Consider the following 20,307-nt stretch of genomic DNA (forward strand, 5'->3'; position numbering starts at 1 on the left):
CTGAGCTTGGGGCCTTTTGCATGCAAAGCAGCTACTGTTCACCTGAGCTGAAGCACAGAAACGGAATGGTCTGGAACACAGCACTTCCAGCTCTGTGGAATGGGACAGATATGAATGGACTAACAGATTTGGTGCAGGGGTAGTAATGAAGGACTGCACTTTTCACTTCTTCCTCCTGATCTAAAGCTTTCACACCCCTCTGCTAATTTAAACAAATCATATTACTTACATCTCATCAACTTGAATTTCTGTATACATTAAAGTCAGCGGACTTTTATATTTGATAAAGTTTCAGAGTAAGAAAGGAGACAGTCTGGATTTATCAGTGCAGAAACTGATAATATGCTATGATAATATAAAGGACATCAGAATATAAAGGACAAAAGTTAACTCTTCAAAGTGAGATTAAACTGCTTGGTAAGACAACGAAGCAAACCATGCAGATCTCACAAAACCAGCAAGTACAAAAACAGTTTGCCGGTGGGCTCATTAAACAGTGCAAGAAAACAGAATGGCTTGATGTTGTAATTAACTTTGTCATTCCAGTACTGAATGAGCAATGACTTACTATGTATTTCACCTGCTTGCCTACCATACTTGTTTCACAAAACTAGTTAATTCAAGGTTTTTCTTTAACACAGGATAGCATTTTCGGCAGCGTGCACTAGAACGGTCTCTTGGGTATGTTGAATGAGTCATGGTGTCCTGAAAAGTAATATGGAATTGTGTCAAATCCAGGCTATGGCAAACAAGTATCGGGGGAGGGAAAACCCATGTTTAAGGTATTCATGATGGCAACTCAACATGTGCAATCCCCCCTTGAATGGCCATTTGTGCTGAATGCAACCTGTAAAATGTTTCCAAAATGAGCTGGCTATTTAAACCATTGAGTTTTTGTATGGACTTGTGGGAATGAGGAGGTGAAAATTAAAGCAAGAGTGGTTTCTCACACTCTAGGGCTTTTTTTTTTAAAGAGTGTGTTTCCATCAAGAATCAGAGGTAGGTGGGGCTGCTTAGTGCCCAATGGAACACATGACTGCCTAATAAGTCTTCTCTCCGTCTCCTTGAACGTGTGAGTCTGCCCATGGCTTTTTTTGGGAGACCCATCTGGCAGCTGTCCATGGTGCTGATCAGATCACTGCCCCAGCAGCATCAGCAGCTGCCGCCACCGCTGCTTTCTCCCGGGCGGAGATTCAGCCGAGCTGCATGCAGATCCTCATTCAGGGATTAGTTTGCCTTGCCTTTGCCTGGGTTCCTCAGCAAACGAGACCGAAAGCTCGGAGATAAACGATCTGAGGTCGGAAGCGAGTACCCAGCGAAGCAGCCAGAGGAAGAGCGATGCGACTCCCAGCCGCTTTCGGTGAAGTGTTGTCAATCCCTGCAACTGCTAAGGCAGAACTGGCTGGGTGAGTAGGGGCGGTGTGGAGAATGGTCCCATTGTTAGCTCTGCAAAGCAACCCTGCTGTGGCAGCAGAACAAAAGGGGGGAGGTGTTGATTATTCTCCCCCTCCCCCCTTAGCCAATTCTTTGGATGAATCGTGGCTCTGAAGGAGAGCATCTGTCAGACAAAATAGATGCAAAGAGCCTGTGATAGAAGGGAACTGAATTGTTTAGCAGTGAGTCTTGAAGGTACGGTTGTGGGAAGAGTGCAGCCTTTCCTAGTAGGCACACTCAATCCGTGTTCTGGGCTTCCCCTTACCCACCCCAGAGCCGCACCTTCTGCCAGCCTGTGTCTCTTGCAAGACAACTAAAATGACCGTGCACAAAGTGGAAGGGCGTGACAGGGATGAAGACGGTGGGATTTTGGCAACTCTTGATAGATTCTTCTGCACAGGCTCTGGGTGGCAGTTCAGCCCTCTCTGGTAGGTAGGGAGCAATAACTTGATCCCAAGGTTTGGGGTGGGGGAGAAAAAAAAAGGCAATACCATGTTCCCTGTCCAGGACCCCTTGTGCCTCGTTCCCGGCTGCCCCCCCCTCCCTGCTTGTGCAGTGCCTCTGAGTAAGCACTTGGTTCCCAGTCTCCTGGCGAAGCTGGACTGCACAAGAAGCCTTGCGTTCCCCTCCCCCCCTAAGCTTCCCTTCTCCCGCCAGCCATCCATGGGGGAGATGTGCCTTAACCTAATGGGTCACCTCTGCTTGCGACCTCATCAGAGTGAGGTCTCCATCACGTGGCAAGGTCAGAAAAGCATAGGAGCCAAGCTTTGGAAGGGAGGGGTAAGGGGTGGGGGAGGGAGGCGATGGTTGCCATGTGGAAGAACTTAAGACTGCCTTGTGTGGATACAGCAAGAGGCTCCGGGTGATCGGAAAGGGTGACACCCGGACAGGAAAGGCATCAGAAACTTTGATACTAAGGGGATAAATTCTTGTCTTTGATGCTTAGGAAGTAGCAGCAGCAGCATCCGTCTCCTAAGCAATTGTCCCCTCATTTTCCTCTCCGTTTAAGATCATCCCCAATACCGAGCTACTCAAGGTAATTCCGGCAGATGTGAGATTCCTGAAAGAAAGGAGTGTGAGGATATCCAGGGATTTATTTTCCATTTAGTCTGAGAAATAGCGTCATGTTGGCAGGATGGAATTTTTGTTTAAGTTCTGTTTGGAATTGCTGTATCAAGTCCTCCTTTAGCATCTTGGTGAGGAAAAGGACAGCTGTTATCATACAGGCCTATCACTGTATAGGGCAGTGAAATTGTCAGCGGGACAATCTGGTTGCTGCAGGTTAGCCTTCTAACTGTGATGTTGTAGGCGTGTTGTGTTGTTTTTTGTTACTTGCTGCTGGATGGAGGATGGAGCCTCAAAGCAAATGTTGCCTTAACATGCTAGATTGGGAGCTTGAAAGCACAAGGAAACGGGCTGGCTTTTATATCGGGGTGGGGGTGGGGAGAGAGATCCTGTGTCATGGTTTTTGCAGGGTTGGCATCAGTCATAGGTTTATATACTGTTCCATTAACGCAAGCTCATCAGTGCTTTACTTATATTAAAATATTTCTAACTACTTTTTGATTCAGATCTTTGAGGAAGATTTAAAAGAGGTGCTGCTTGTCTCAAGAACAGATCTTTGGTGTGGAGCAGCACTGGATTTTCATGACTTTCAGACAGCCTCGGATTCATTTTGTGAAAGCCTCATGCAAAAATACTGTATTTTGGACAATTTCACAGGTTTTCCACTCTGTGTACAAGTTGGGAAGGCTATACTAAGCTTGACTCCAGTAAAGCTTTTGGATATTGCAGCTGACACACAATTCTAAATTTAATGCCTGACATATTTGGGAGTAGATAAAGTGACTTCCATGATGTCATTTCCTTGCTAGTGAAGTATGACAGGTTTCGGTTTAGGTGTGCATGAAAATGACAAGATTGACTCTGTATGTGGTTTCCTGATTTAATGTCTTCTAAAAAAAAAATCAGCGGAAGCTGCGTGGCTTTTGAATGTCATGTTCATAGACCAGGAGCCATGTTGGAGTGACAGGAAAAACATTTTTGTCGTTTGTATCTGGACAACGTTGATCATTAAGGATTGAGCTCAGTAGTTTTGAAGACTTGCTGTACAAACAAACATCCTTCTAAATCCATCCATTCTGCTTTTCTCCCTAGTTAGGATTTAAACAAGCAACAGTTAAAGCAAAATAAACAAAAAACACCCCCAAACATACAGACTACTGCCCCCACAAAGCCAAGTCCTGGGCAGGTTCAGAATTCAGATGCCAGTTTAGTCTTTGGCCACAGTCTAAGATCTGAGGGTCTTTGGCTTTTGCCCTTCAGCTCGTGTTAAAAGGCTTGCACCTCTGTCCTTATTCAAGCTATTAGTGTCTATAAGCAGGAAGCAGACTACATCAGCTGAGTTGATGTGGAACTGGCAAGATGTTCCCCCAGCAATTCCTTTCACTGTGCTCTCTGTTTACACTGTATACAAATGAAACGTAGATAGATTTTTGGGAAGAGCAGTGAGGAGTTGAGCGCCCAAGCATAAAGTCAGTAAACAATACAAGAATGGCAAATTTATTCGTCAGTATGACACTTCTTCTAGTACCCAGTGCCCCTTACTAGCAATAGCAGTGGTGGGTTGTCTCCCAATGCCTGAGGTAGTTCAACTTTCTTTCTGACTAGCCTTTATTATTATTGTTGTTGTTGTTAGTTGTCACCTTCCTCCAGGGACTCAAGGCAGATTACAATAACAATCTAAACCTCATAAAAACCTCAGTCTTTAAAACAAAGTTAAAAGTCTCTCCTTTTCGGTCCTGGCCCCCACCTGGTGGAATGAGCTCCTGGAAGAGCTGCGGGCCCTGCAGGATTTACCAGCTTTCCACAGGGCCTGCAAAATGGAGCTCTTCCACCAGATTTATGGTTGAGGCCAGCGCCTATCAGATCCATAAGTCTCCACAGGCAGGCTAAAATATGCCCACTACCCACACAGGGAGGGGGTGGTATCCTGAGCTGAGCCTTCAAGACACAGTGGTCTGACCATGGGACGAGGTTCACTGCTACCAGATCCACCTCTACCCCAGCACTGAAGACCAGATTAAGTATGTGGCTGCTCTGATGGGTGGGGCCGGTAACAAATTGGGAGAACCCCATACCACTGTGGTCGACACTAGGTCCGAGCCTGACCCGGAGGTTAGCAAATTAATGTGGACATCGAAGTCCTCCAGGACTTCGATGTTGGCTGCAGAGCAGCCTCTGTTGGCTGAAGAGGAGAGGACACGCAGTAATGGGGTTAAACTTCAAGTACAACGATATAGGCTAGATATCAGGAAAAAATTTCACAGTCAGAGTAGTTCAGCAGTGGAATAGGCTGCCTAAGGAGGTGGTGAGCTCCCCCTCACTGGCAGTCTTCAAGCAAAGGTTGGATACACACTTTTCTTGGATGCTTTAGGATGCTTAGGGCTGATCCTGCATTGAGCAGGGGGTTGGACTAGATGGCCTGTATGGCCCCTTCCAACTCTATGATTTTAGGATTCTAGGATTCTAGGATTCTAGGATTATAAGCCTGGAGTACTGCAAAGCCCAGGCTGTCATGGCCTCCAGGGGGTTATCTGCAGGAGTGTTGGGCAGTAAACCACCCAGACAACCACATTCTTCACTGATCCCCACTCCACTCTGACAGACTCCACCCCAGCGATTGATGATGCCGGGAGAGCCCTGTAGGTGAAAGCCTCCCAGAGGAGGATTGCCACCTCCCCTCCCCTACTATGGAGCCAAGGGCAGCAAACTTGGGTGGGGCCAGTGCTTTAGAGATATAGCTATTTTTCTGCTGTTAGTAGACCAGTGCCATCCTACACTGTGATGTACTTTGGCTAGGGGGCCTTTAGTTGCTACCCATGGCTTGTAGGATCTCAGATAACCACTGATACTTGGGGGGCTTGGTACTGGGACTTTTGGGATTCAGTTTTAAAACATATTGATGTGCTGTATCAGCACAAGTGAAACATGTAGACCAGTAAGGTGACATTTTACATGTCAAAGGAAGGTTCAGATTTACTTGTTTATCTCAACTGAGTTTTCATTTAGGCATTTAAAAAGTGCTCGCTTTCATAGATGCTTCTCAAAGCATATTTTACAAGTCCTTCAGATCTCACTCTTCCACTATGTCACACAGGTTAAGGGAGGGTCTCCTTCATGAAATGCTTCAATTTTCTTGAGCAAGAATTTTGTGCATCTCTTGGTCTTAAAAGTACTTCTGGCACAAGTGCTGTAATGTAACAGATATATCCTGAACTACTATGCATCCCTGTCTGTCTGTAATTGGGGGTAACATAGGAAGCCATCTTATTTGTACACAACCCCCTATCAGGAGTCCACAGCTCCATTCATGATTGTGAGCATTCCCCTCCGCCATCTTCCACTTTCAAAAATGTTTGGGGAAACATACAAATAGCTTTCCTGCTTTAATATGGTATGCAACATGAAAGCAGGAAAGCTATTTGTATGTGTGCCCGAAGGTCCCCTGTTGAACAATCAAGTATCAAGATGGATTGATTTGCATCAAGGCAAAATGGATTTAAATCAAAATTTTCATACGTGTCATAAAAGGTGCACATTTTCTTGAACAAGCTTGCACACTAATGGGCTGCATACTAATTGGGGACCAAATGTGTCTGCATGTAGGGGAAGAGTTAACTATTGCATTTTATGGAATTATAGAATGAGATACTAAAATATTCTTATTTTGCTGCATTATGTTTTGTTTTTGTTTATGTCATTTATGTAGCGGAGACCTGCAATGATTTAGCCATTCATAACATTACCCAAAGCCTGAAATTAGTCTGTGCCTCAATCTGTCAGGAATTTTATTAATTTTTAAAATTAATAATAGATGTGAATATTGATGTCTGTATAATTATCTCATGAACATGCTCCAGATGATTGCAGGGAGCATCCGTATTGTCTGGTGCTGTCTTGATGTAGTTGGCAGCTTCTCTCTGTTTGTTTTTCCTCTTTATTCCCTCCTTCCTTTGCTCTGGGGATATAAGCCTGCCTTGAGTTGTATTATTAGGGCAGCTCACAGTGGCGTCTGCCATGTCAGACTTTCAGGCTTAGCCATTTGTTTTCCTTTTATTGACCATTCCACCCCCCTCAGCAAAAGACTCAGGGCGTGTTTTGAGTCCCCAGTAACAACAATACAAAATCATGGCAACAACCAAACAGCACAAAATTTAAAACTCATGTTGGTACAGTTCCATTAGTGTGCCAGAATAAGAACTGGCCTCTTAAAACTTCCCAGCGTGGTCTTAAATGTAAGTCTGCCCAAAGATTTGAACAGTTTTTGTTTCACTCCCAAGCTTTTTGAGGTTGCTAACTTTACCTTATATGGCAAAGGAGGACGGGTCTATCAGTGGCTTCTAGCCATGGTGACTCCATGTTCAGAGGCAGTGAACCTCTGAATACCAGTGTCCAGAGGCTACATCAAGGAAAGGCCTGAACCTCTATGCCCTGTTGTTGACCGTTCAGAGGAACTGGGTGGCTATTGTGTGAGTCAGGATGCGGGACAAGATGGACCACTGGTCTGATCCAGCAGGGCAACTCTTAAGTTCTAAAAGTCCATGTTGCAAAGCCCCTCTCACAATGGGGTTCACAACAGGAAAAAGAGTCTCTGCTTAAGGTGTAGTCTTCTACTGAATTCAGCTGGTGCTTTTGTCCAAAGATTCTGCCCTTGGCGCCCTGTCTCCCAGCCCTCTCATCTGCCTCTACTGACACGAAGCTCCTCAGGAAGAGAGAGGGAATACTGCCAGCAGCAATAACAAAAGAGCAGTTGTGTCCAGGGGGAGAGATCTTTTTTTGCTGAGCCATTGAGAATGAGAGTTTGTGCATTTATAGGTTGGATTGTGCCCATTGACCCCTCCAAGGTAGAAGTAGAAAAGGTCATGGCCCCAAGGCCATTGTGAAGTGTAGATGATGGATGCTCTGGACTCCTGAAGGTATCAAGGGGCATGCAGAGAAATCTATTAATGACTGGTGTGTCATGCGGGCCACATGCAGTTTCCCCTTTTTGTAATTGGAAAAGGTACAGTGGAAGGAACCTTCCACTTCAAACAACCTTCCTCTTCAAACAACCTTCCTCTTCAAACAACCACAGTTCTTGTTGCCGTCACCATCCATAAAATGCAGCTGTGCCAATTTATGATTGTTTTGTTTCAGAAAAAAAGCCAGCAAGCTTCTTGTCCTCAAGGATTATAGAAGGTAATATAAAATACAGCCCACAGAGCAATTTTAAAAACTAAGAGTCTTCAGGGTCACCAGTAGGGTTTGGCAGGTTTTTTTTTTTTTTACCACCAATCTCTATAGATAAAATTTGTTCCAAACTTTCCATGACGGATGCACTCTACCCTCTAAAAAAAAAATCTAAACAAAATGTACTCAATTGTAGAGTCTCAGTAGTTTGTGTCATTCAAATGACATTGTGCATGAGGGGGGTATGAGACCTGAGGTTGGTGATCCCTTTTCAGCCCTGATCCTTCCCTGGTAGAATGAACTCTTGGGATAGCTACAGGCCCTGCACTTCTAAAGGGCCTGTAAGATGGAGCTCTTCTGCCAGGATTTTGGTTGAGGCCAGGTGGAGGGGACATCATGGCCCCTCTTCCATTGTCCCCCAAAATCCCCATCTGGGTAGCATCTTCTTGTATTGAGTGTTGGCAGCTGGTGGGTTTAGGTGGGTGGGAGTGGGGGATTTTTATTGTTTTTAAGATTTTATGCTTTTGTTAAATTTTAATTCTGTATCTGGATTTGATGTTAAATTCTGGGAGCTGGCTGGCTTGGAGCGGCAGCCTACAAATACGATGAAATAAATAAAATAATGTATTCATGTATTTATTTGCACTTACATACCACCCTCCCTTTTGGTATATGATGAGGGGAAGTGCACGCAGCAAAAGATAATAAAAGTTAAGGAAACTGTATTTCTACTAGCTTTTGCATATTAGGCCTGGCAAGACACATTATGCAACATTAACATTTCCTGGAGCATCGAATAATGAATACAAAATGTAACCAAATGATTACTTCCTCTATTGAATCAAGCAAAATTGTTCTCAGTACGTTCTTGTGGGGAACCAAATATGAATACTTTCAATAGAGTAGGTTGGGGGAGAGTTTTTTCTGGCGAAACTGACAATTGTACAGCAGTTACATGAAATCTGCAATTCCTTTTTAACTTAAAATACTGCAGTATAAAAAACTTCCTTCTCATGGGCAAACATATGGCATTTAACATCTCTGTGTTGTAGATGCAGTCTTCCCTGTTGTTGTATTGTTGCAATAGTCACACAATAATAATAAAAATAAGGCCATGGCAAGTAAAGTAAAAATATACTTTAATACTCAATTAGAAGAAGAGAAGAAGAAAATTTGGTTCTTATATGCTGCTTTTCTCTACCCAAAGGAGGCTCAAAGTGGCTTACAGTTGCCTTCCCTTTCCTCTCCCCCCAACAGACACCCTGTGAGGGAGGGGAGGCTGAGAGAGCCCTGATATCACTGCTCAGTCAGAACAGCTTTATCAGTGCTGTGGTGAGCCCAAGGTCACCCAGCTGGCTGCATGTGGGGGAGTGCAGAATTGAACCCGGCATGCCAGATTAGAAGTCTGCACTCCTAACCACTACATCAAACTGGCTCTAAAGTATCTTGTGCATTTTAACAACAGGGGACTCTTCAGGGGACTCTGTTAGTCTTGCAGTGTTTCATCATAAAGAGTACAAAACCAGAGAAATACTACAAAACTAACAGATTCCCCTGAAGAAGCCTTTGCATGAAATGCACAGGGAATTTTACCTGAGCGATAAAGTATATTTTTACTTAATTTGCACCATCGGCCTTGGCCTGGGTAGTCCGGCTTTACAAACTAGGGAATTTCCCTGAATGACAAGCAGCAGGAATAATCAAAGGCTGCTTGTTAGGCATTCAGTAGTAGCTTTCCTGCTTGCATCCTCTCCCTAAACTGTCATTTAGCGGCAAGCTAAATGTAAGCAATGCTTCGATGAGGGCTAATGCCCCGTGAGCTTGCTGCAGTTGCTGTAGCATGATTCCAAACAGATTCATTTTGCATTTTCTTTCTTAATCTCTACCTTATCTCAGAATGGGCTGTATGTTTGGATTTTGGAAAAGTCCAAGCATGACATACAGGAGAGGGGTGAGATATTTGCCCAGTTTATTTTAGAATTTGATGCACAATTATTGGAGCTTTTTTTTACCTTAATTTTCAGGCTCTTTATCAAGGTGTGAGAATGTGGGAAACACTGTGTTAAAGTTTTGTGTGTGTTTTTTTTTTTAAAGAAAAATGAGTCTGATGCATATTCCAGGTAGATGTCCTAAAAATAACCTCTAGCAGGATTTAAAGGGCTAGCGCTCTTTCCAAATTCCTTTCCCAGATAGCTTGTATCATCTGATGGCATTCCATGTGACTTTCCAAAAGCACATTCTGTTAAGGAGAACCGGCAGCCAGAAAATGCAGCACAAATGTTTATACCCCCCTCCCTTTCTTTGCTTTTTGAAAGACCGTCGGTCTTCCCAGCACTGATGGAGTTAAACGTTGCCTTATTCCACTGAAGTTAGCTGTGGTGCATTGTGGTATAATGAGGCCGCTTGATGGTTGCTGGGAGATCCATGGGGCTAAAATGTATTGCCGGGACCAGCATGTGGCCAGAATCTGTAATGTGGAATGTGCCTCTTTAAGAAAACCAATGCAGCAGTCTAGCTCGTAACTGAACAAGGACGTTTCTTAAATATTAGTAGTGGTTCTTCTTTGATTACAAAAATCCCAAACAACCTCAGCTTCCTAGCAATGCCCAGAGCCATCCCGCAGCAGGAATGAAGGTTAGGGGCTGCTGGGAGTCAGGATCCGTTCGTTCCTTCTGCAACTCCGGCTGCCTGAATAAAATTAAGAAGGGTCAGTTAGCCGTCCCGGGGCTTTCTGCTGGAGGCCTGCGTTTACCTCCTGGCCCCTCTGGCTTTCACTGCTGGTATTTTTCACTGCATGCTCAATTCAGTCAAGCGTCTGGGGCCATCAGGACTAAAAGGCATGGGGGTGGTTGTTTATATACGAATATCATGTATAATATGTTTTTTTTTGGGGGGGGGTTATTTTGCATTACATTTTGCAGTTCATAGCAGCTGTGGGGGGGGGACTATGATGTGCAGGTTAAAAGCAAACTAAATACGAACAAAATCATGCTGAGAAGGGGTGGAAGCTAGCCATCTACCATGTCATCAATATTTGCATGGGTCTTAGTGCTCAAAGTTTAGCAATGTGAAGAGCATGGTCTAGTGTCACTTTCTGATTAATGTGTCCTCCCTTTGTACTCTGCAAGGGAGTCAGGATGAGACCATGTTTTGTAAACCTGAAGAATGGGATTTTTTTTTAGTATGCATACTGACTTCATACTGTGTATAGACAAAGGACTGTTTGTGTCCCATTGCTGTCGTGTACCAAGCTTGTGCCTAACATTTCCCCTTTGCTTGCCAGCTGTATTTATTTGTTTATTTATTTTTGGCCGGCACGTGACTACAAATCTTGAGAGTGCCTGCTGTCAGAACTTTAGTACGGTTTGGATTTTGGAAATTTAAAAAAAAACATATTTAGGGGAGGGGTCTTGTTTAATTCCACAAAATTGTGTATTTTGGCACTTGCATGTCAAGAGGCTTGTAATGAGACAAGAATTTTTAATTTGAATATACTTAAAAAACTTAGGCCGTTTCCACTGGTTTACACAGAAGTGTCTTGTGTATTATTGTGCTGTAATAATGCTTAGGATTTTATATAATACTCCATTGCTCAGCATACAGTGGGGAGTACCTAAAACTGCCTTTGCCCATGCAGTGGATTTCTTTTGATGGCAGAATGCCCTGGAATGCCGCGGGAGGAAAGTGAAAATGAATCCAAGTGGGTTCTAGTGCGCATCTGCTTATGCTGGGACGAAAAATCAGTCATTATGATGCCTTCAGGTTCCTGTTTGTTTTCACTGTACCAGACTATTACTCCTTTGGAATGTCAATGCAAAAATGTTATTCTCGTTGTGCACATGAACTGCTGCGGAGTCTGCCTACTGTAGCCCTGCATGAATTCCTGGGAAAGCATTTGGGGAAAAGAAGTCGCAGCAGTTTGTCTTTCTTCCACTTGGTTCTTTGATTTCAACCATTCTCTCAGCAGTCCTCACAAAAACCCCACACTAGGGTAATTCTGCAGATGGAATGGGTGATGTGACATGGTGGTTTGCTTAAAAAGAGACAGTGTGGTATAGTGGTAGGAATGTGAGACTAGGATTTGGGAGAGCCAATTTTGAATTTTGCCATGGAAGCTTGCTGGGTACTCTTGGGACAGTCACACACTGTTAGCATAACCAACCTCACAAGATTGTTGTGTGGATGAGATGAGAAGCTGCTTTGGATATTCGTTGGGGCAGAAAAGTATAGATGAAGTCCATGTATAAGAAATAAATAAAACCCTCCACTGAATTTGCAGTCGAAGAAAGATTTGGTTCAAGGCCTTGAAGTTCACCACTCATGACGCCTTTTTGGAAAACACGAATTACAAAAGTTTCAAGGAAAATTAAATGCCCTAGATAAAAGTTAAATACCCTGAACCGAGACAAAAAGTTTAATAACCTGAAACGAGACACAGCGTGAGCTGATCTACCATTTTTATTCTGACTAGCACCATACCTCGTTATGTCCCGATAGCTACAAATACTTGAACGGAATCATTTGTTGAGGCAAGCGTAAATCAAGTGTGGTTTGAATGTTATGTTTGACCAAATCCAAAGCTGTAGCTGGCAATTATTTTTACTTGTGAAACTTTAAAGGCAATGCAGCATGTACTTTCCCAGTATTGTACTAATATAAGAAAAAATCCAGAGGGCACTGAAAAGTGTTGCAGTCATTTTAGCATACCACAAGAACACTGTCATGCTATACAGTGGATATGACAATTCACTCTTCTATTTTAACAATTCAGCTCTTTTCCACAAAGGTCACTGAGGCATCTCATTTTCACTGTCATTCTCTTTAGTATCGCTTTCAGCGCTCATTAGAGCAGGGGTGGCCCAACTGTGGCTTTCCAGATGTCCATGGACTACAATTAAAAAGTAAAGGTAAAGGTATCCCCTGTGCAAGCACCAAGTCATGTCTGTCCCGCTCTCTAGCATTTTCATGGCAGACTCAATACGGGGTGGTTTGCCAGTGCCTTCCCCAGTCATTACCATTTACCCCCCAGCAAGCTGGGTACTCATTTTACCAACCTCGGAAGGATGGAAGGCTGAGTCAACCTTGAGCCGGCTGCTGGGATTGAACTCCCAGCCTCACGGGCAGACAGCATTTCTGGTGCCTTACTATCCTGCGCCACAAGAGGCTACAATTACTATGAGCATAATGCTGGCAGGGGCTCATAGTAATTGTAGTCTGTGGATCCCTGAAGAGCCACAGTTTGACTACCACTGCATTAAAAACACCTGAGGGAGGTGATTGCAGTATCCTGTTGGCTATGTCGAACGTTTACCGCACTGATGCCGTCGCACCAGGCTACAGCCTGGTGTTTTCGTCGGGGCAGGTTGCCTCATTGCTTCCTGGCTTTCCATGGGGGAGTGTTTGCCCATTGCACCTCATCCGCCCCAGAATTGTGCTCCCACTGCATTGGCCACCGCAATACCGCATTCTTAAAAATGAAAAAAAAAATGCTCCAGAGGACTCTGCATCACTATGCAGCACCGCAGAGCTCCCTAGGGCATTTTTTGTCCCTTCTGGGCTCCCATAGTTAGGGGAGGAACTGGGTCAGGACAGCCTACTGCACAGGCCTGCCCTGTCCCTAGGCCTCATTGTTACCCAGGGCAAAAAAGGGAATGTGCATATATCTGCATTCCCTTGCCATGAGGCAAGAGAGAGTCTGAGTCGGGCCACACGTGGGACGACCCCAATTAATCGCCAATGTCAAACGGAACCGGGAATTTGCCCTGCCACTGGACAAGCGGTAAAGCAGGGCTAATTTCCAGTGTAGAAGTGGTCTGGGTGAAGGCCATTAAATAAGTCATTTAGCTTTGGTTCTGATTTGACCTACACAGCCAATAAGATGAATTCATCCCATCTTTAGATTCATTATACATATCTGTGTTTTTATTCCTTCTCCAGCCCAGTTTACAAATAAATAAGACACACTTATATTGTCACACATTTCCTAGGGATCATCATCAGCTGCAACATATACAGGTTATAACTTTGAAAGTGCCAAGCTTGCCTAATGTTGTATTGGCAATGACATCTGTTCGTTGTTAGTTTTATAAAACAGTGACTCTTTAGAAATGCAAAGGTTTCCACCCCACATCCCTGCTCCTCAGTCTGTGCTCTTATGATACTCTCCTTCACTATACTACACTTAGGATACTTCCAATATTTTGAGTATCTGGGAGTTTCCTCTCCTTCGCTATGTTTGCCTTATGCGGATAGCCCCACCCCCGTTTAATTTTTAATGCTTATGTTACCTGGAATCAATGCGGAAAACGGCATGTGAAGGTTTTATAAACAATTGACTTAGATGTTTAGAAAGGAGCCTTAGATTAGTTTTTTCTTGTGATTTAATCCGGTAACGATGTCTTGGGCAGATTTAATGGAGATATAACAGAGAGTGTGTGTATGTTATATGCAGAAGGACTTCCTCTCCCTTACTGAAATCAGAGACCAGTATCAGCAGATTCTTAATCCATATTCTTAATTTAAGACCAATATCAGCAGATTCTTAATCCTCAGTCCTTTAGGTATAATGTCCAGGTGTTTGCATTTAGTAAGAAAAGAAATATCAGTCTGTACCTGTGCAAGTTTCTTTGTAAAGTTGATGGAGTTCCATTCCAAGTGGCTAAATGTGCCTTCCATTAGGATAGATTCAAATGAGTAGCCACCTTGGTCTGAAGTAGACTCTGATTTTATTGTGCTACTTCAGAGCAACTCATTTGAATCTCCCTTACTGAGTAAGCTCAGAAATGCTGTCCTTGGTGCTGGTCCCTGGTACATGGTTTTCTATAAACCTACTTAAAGGAGCTGTGATGAGCCTCTAGTGACGCAGAGTGGTAAGGCAGCAGAAATGCAGTCTGAAAGCTCTGCCCATGAGGCTGGGAGTTCAATCCCAGCAACCGGCTCAAGGTTGACTCAGTCTTCCATCCTTCTGAGGTCGGTAAAATGAGTACCCAGCTTTCTGGGGGGGTAAACGGTAATGACTGGGGAAGGGAATGGCAAACCACCCCGTATTGAGTCTGCCAAGAAAACGCTAGAGGGCGTCACCCCAAGGGTCAGACATGACTCGGTGCTTGCACAGGGGATACCTTTACCTTTAAAGGAGCTGTGATAACTAGTCCTGTAAATCTTCATTTCTTAACTACTGTGCACAGTTCACCCAGACCAACATCTTTTCTCTTGATTGGTTTATTTGCTGATGAAATGGGGTTTTGGGGTTTGTTTGGGTTGTAGTGCATAAATCCTCACTCCAAAGCTTGGAAATTAGGCATAGCTAGCTAGCTAGTGCAGGTGGAGTATAATCTTATGTTCAGGAGATGGTGCTCCTTCCTGATTACACAGAATGTGTTTCTTTTTAGTAAAGTGTGGTTTTTAATAAAAAATACCAGCGCTCTAGTTGTAGTATAACAAGTTTAATTGATATACCAGAAGACACCTACTAGTGAATACTTTTAATAGGCACTCTCCTCTTCACCTTTAGTGCATTCTCCTCCAGATAACGAGATAGAGAAGTGTCTGTGAATCTAGACTGAGCTTACCATGCACTGAGCAAGAGAACAGAAGGGTCATGAAACGTCCAGATGTCTGAAGGCTGCCATTATTTCCTCCCCATGTCTAATATAATGTGTGACCTTTTGTATAAGAGAGGTTTTTTGATGCTTTCTTTCTTTCCCAAGTATGAAATTCAGAATCATATGTTATTAGGGCCGAGAAAGAAATTGGCTCAGCTCTTGGTCATGCGTCAATGACAAATTAATCTTGTTCTAGGGGGTGGCTTCTTTAGCACTGTTGCTATCTGCCAAACACCAGGAAAGGTGATCACTCCAACACTGGATGGGGTGGGTGGGGATGATTTGAGTACTATAAAGGCAATTTAATCTTATAGTAATGCTTCCCACCCCCACGCCCCATAGCAGAATACTGTTTTCCGTAAGCATACTACCAGTCTTAAGATCTGCAGAGAAGATTGAAATCTAATTATATAATGCATAGAAGATTGCATGTGGATGCATACATGCACATTATGTGCAAGAATAAGAATAGTGCTGGATTCCTGCCAAGTTGCAAAATGGTTAAGCGGCTGAATGTGAATAATGGAAAATGCCACCTCTTGCTAGTTGCTCCACATTGTCAAAAGTGGTGTTAGATCTCAGCATTACCAGCAATATCTCTGAAATGCAACACACTGGGTAACAGGGCGTTTTAATTCGGCCATGCACGTCCAGGGGAAATTTCTGCAGATTTGCAAATCTAATGAGATGATCCAAGTGGTACAGCGGAAGAATGGAGAACGTGCACAGCCATGTGTACAACAAAGTCAAATGTATTAAACTTAAGTAGTCACACACTGACAACTTAAATTGGAGTCGTTCATTGGTATCCACTGAGTTGTGCAAATGTAGGCTGCTCATTAAGGATTTCATTTAATGAGTTTTCTAGGTATTACATAAAGAAACAAAGTGGCTATTCGCTTCTTTAAAATTATGCAAGCTGTTTTTTTTAATAATTGCACACATTTGAGGATGGGTCTTGAAGAGCCGCTCTGTATGACAGAGCATTAGCATACCTCAGAATGAAGCTGTTGTTTTCCAGCATGTTGGGCTTACGCCATCATGAACTTTTGTGCTGCTCAGCGCCATGGGCTGCATACTGCATACTGAGAGCCAGTTTGGTGTAGCAGTTAGGAGTACAGACTTCTGATCTGGCGAGCCAGGTTTGATTCTGCACTCCCCCACATGCAACCAGCTGGGTGACCTTGGGCTCGCCACAGTGCTGATAAAGCTGTTCTTACCGAGCAGTGATATCAGTGCTCTCTCAGCCTCACCTCCCTCACAGGGTGTCTGTTGTGGGGAGAGGAAAGGGAAGGCGACTGTAAACAGCTTTGAGATTCCTTTGGGTAGAGAAAAGCGGCATATAAGAACTAACTCTTCTTCTTCTTCTGAAGGCCCTGATATACAGACTGTGTGCCATTTAATACCCTTGGTTCTCCCTCTTGTACTAGGTAGAACTTCTGGTGTCTTTACTGCTATTTGGCGCTTGCTTACAGGTAGGTAAAGCTTTTGTTTAAAGCTTTTCTCGCTGAAACGGAAGGCTTTAGGAGGGCATTTCCACCCCCAATTGTAGTCATGATGTTCTTATTAATATTTTGTTACTCTTGTTTTGTTTTTTTTAAGCAACCTGCTTAAAAATTCGGAGCATGCTTCTTCCCTGCTGCAGGTCCTGGGAGGTTTCTGGTGCTTTGCTGAGGCCTGGTCTAAGCGTAAAGTAGAATGAAGTGATAATGTACTAGTAGAATGCAAAGGCGGTGGTATGGAATGTGCCCCTTCAGACTGTGGATGAGGGAATACATTTTTCATATGTTCCCCACACTAACCATTTCCTCTAAGTGGAAAACTGGCTCAGTCTGCATGCTTTTTCCATAGAATAATAGAGTTGCAAGGAGCCACACAGGCCATGTAATCCAGCCCTATGCAGCTGTATGCAGGATCAGGTAAAGCACCCAGGATAAGTATCTTGAAGACTCCCAGTGGGGTGGAGCTCACCATCTCCTTAGGCAGTCAATTCCACTGCTGAACTACTCTGACTGCGATTCAACCTCCCGATATCTAGCCGATATCATTCTCCACATAGTTTAAACCCATTACTATGGATCCTATCTTCTGCTGCCAGCAGGAATCGCTCCCTGCCCTCCTCCAAGTGACAACCTTAAAGACAGCAGTCCTGTCCCCTCAGCCTCCTCTTCTCCAGGCTGAACGTTTCCCAGGTCCCTCAACCTTTCCTCATAGGTCATGTTCTCTCTGTGCTTGGGTTTTTTATTGGCAGGGAATTCTTTTACAGTGGAGCGTCCTGAAAATGTTGCCTTCCTCTCATCCGCAGTCTGAAATTATTCAGCTCATTTCGCCACCTTCAATTCTGCCGCCACCTCCGGCTGCATGTGTAGATCAGGCCATAAAAGGGTTTTGACAGGTGATTTTAGGTGGTTCTCTCTGGGTGTCAAGCCAAAGTGGAAACTGCTTCAGCTGCCCCACCTCTTGCCCAGAGATACTTATTTAAAATGACAGCACAGAACCCAGCAGTATAACCAGAAGCGGTTCCTCATTTTTAAAATTGTACTCCACGTGGGAAGCCGGGTTGGGTTGTTCTTGTGCCACGTCCTTCCGGCATGATGGTGAAACTCTAGAAAGACCGGAGGGTGGAAAATGTATTTAAATGATGATTAAAAATTTATCTCCAGTGACGCATTGAGAGAAGCTTGAAAGTTAGATAGCCTTCTATATCCACATGCTGGGGAAATTGTATCTATGGGCTGTTGGAAGTGAGCAAAGAAAAAGACCCGGCGCCCTGCGACATCCATGAACTGGTGTCACTTACAAGCCTCGAGCTCCAGTTATGCGTGATCAGCCTTATCCTCAAATGGAGCTTTATAGAAGAAGTAGGAGGGGGAGGAGGGAGGAGGGAGGGGTTGGTTCTTATATGCTGCTTTTCTCTACCTGAAGGAGTCTCAAAGCGGCTTCCAATTGCCTTCCCTTTCCTCTCCCCACAACAAACACCCTGTGAGGTGGGTGAGGCTGAGAGAGCCCTGATATTCCTGCTCGGTCAGAACAGCTTTATCAGTGCCGTGGTGAGCCCAAGATCACCCAGCTGGCTGCATGTAGGAGAGCAGGGAATCAAACCCGACTCGCTAGATGAGATGTCTGCGCTTCTTCTTCACCCTCTCCTCTGCCAGCTACATGGCTGCATCAGAAATATATCCCAGGCGGGAGAGCTGTGTCATATGTGCACATCATGGTCATATGTTGCTAAGTATTATTTTTAGATAGATAGAGAGCCAGTTCAAGTGAGCTGGGTGGAAAGCACATATGTAACTTTATTATAAAACACGTAACCTTTAGCTGGGAGGGGGAATCTGTCTGCTCATGACAGATCTTTATCAGAAGACGGCAGAGTGGTACTAATGGTGGGTTGATGTTGTTGTTTTGCTCATGAGTCTGTAAAATGAGTTGAAGCCAACTTACTAATTGGCTGCTGTCTAGCCAGTCATTGTTATAAATAGTTGTCTTTTCAGTTATTTGCTCCCGTGCGGGGAGGATACAATGTAAATCATAACTGGAATTTTGGTATAGTGGTTTGGTTAGGAGTGCGGACTTCTAATCTGGTGAGCCGGGTTCGATTCTGCACTCCCCCACATGCAACCAGCTGGGTGACCTTGGGCTTGCGACAGCCCTGATAGGGCAGATCTGACCAAGCAGTGATATCAGGGCTCTCTCAGCCTCACCCACCTCACAGGGTGTCTGTTGTGGGGAGAGGAAAGGGAAGGCGATCGGAAGCCACTTTCAGACTCCCTCCAGTAGAGAAAAGCGGGGTATAAAAATCAACTCTTCTTTTTAAATGGCAAGCTTTTAACACATAGCTAATATTACCAGGTGGCCTTGGAGGAAAATGCCCTGTCCCTTTAATAGAGGTTTAATGTGTGGAAATGGACAGTTCACAGTTTTCATGACATGGAGGTAAATAAGATCATCTGGAAGTTAACACTCCATTAAGCCCCTGTTACTTGGCATTTTTCTCAAGGCCGGTTGACAGCCCTGGACATAGCTGTGGACATGCTTTTGAAAGCAGGCAAGCCTCTGGTTTGGAGTCCTCCTGATTATGAAAGTGCTTCTCTTGCGAGCCTGACAAGATGGTCTGGCCCTGGTTCAACACAGCAAGCTTCAGATCAGTGTTGGAAAGAGCTGGCATGAATTGGAGCCTAATCCTATGCATAGTTCAGACCCATGAGTATCCCGGATGCTGTCCTTATATTCTTGCTGCTTGTGCTGCTAGTAACTGCTTGTGATGTATGTTGTCTCTGTTGGGCTGTGATATTCCAGTGATATAGCTTCTGAGATGGAGTTGTTGACATGATTTTCCAAATCCAATGCTGTGTTCTGGGTAGGAGTCAGGTGGTAGCAGTTTTGGGAGTGGCGTGGTTTCCTTGTGCTTTTAGCAGTAAACGTTCCCTTCCTTCCCCATCTTGTGATCTTTCCTTGGGCCACCAGATACAAGTATTGCACTGTGCTTCAAGGGAGATGACAGATTCTTCTTGCTTGCTCTTCTTTTCCTTGGATGCTACCGTTTTAACAAACAAGTCTTTCTCTTTGTTTCCTTAATTTCCTGAAGGTGAAGAGCATAGTGAAAATGGTTTGTTGTCACAAGGTATACATGGCTATTGTGTCCAAGCGTTTACACTTCTGCGGTGATGCCCTACTTGCTATTGAAAACCCCTTTTTGGTGTGTGTCTATAGAGATATAAATAACTTCCTTGGCATGTAAGAAAGAAGAAAGTCTGGCTTCTTTTGTTTTTTGAACAATGGGTTGAGATGGGTTTATTTTTATTACGTTACGTTTCCTGTTGGTTTCTTTCTCGGATGCAGCTGGCCATTTTACATGCCAGCTGTGAAGTTATCAGGTTCCCGGCACTCACTTTTTGCTTTGCCATTGTTACCTGAGCTTCCACCGAATTTTCCATTTCAGTGAAACTAACAGTGGAAAGACTTGCCTCTGGTCTGGGGGATGTGGGAGCCTGGATTTTCAGCCAGAAGCTAATAATGCTGTTTTGAATCTGTGGGG

General features: G+C 44.2%; 1 protein-coding gene across 6 annotated transcripts in view; it reads left to right on the forward strand.

Annotated features, from left to right (window-relative positions):
- OSBP2 (oxysterol binding protein 2) overlaps positions 1-20,307 on the forward strand; it is a 124,476-nt gene that overhangs the window by 39,806 nt on the left and 64,363 nt on the right. Inside the window, exon 1 of one of the 6 annotated variants that reach the window (XM_077308940.1) lies at positions 10,165-10,372. The exons of 4 other annotated variants lie outside the window; for them this stretch is intronic. In XM_077308940.1, the coding sequence (XP_077165055.1) occupies positions 10,294-10,372 (79 nt within the window). In that variant the 5' untranslated portion in view covers positions 10,165-10,293. Of the gene's footprint in view, positions 1-10,164; positions 10,373-20,307 lie in introns of those variants that run through there. One more of the 6 variants, XM_077308941.1, reaches the window with a different exon arrangement.

The sequence above is a fragment of the Paroedura picta genome, chromosome 13, assembly GCF_049243985.1.
Source record: "Paroedura picta isolate Pp20150507F chromosome 13, Ppicta_v3.0, whole genome shotgun sequence".
In the NCBI taxonomy this organism is placed as follows: domain Eukaryota; kingdom Metazoa; phylum Chordata; class Lepidosauria; order Squamata; family Gekkonidae; genus Paroedura; species Paroedura picta.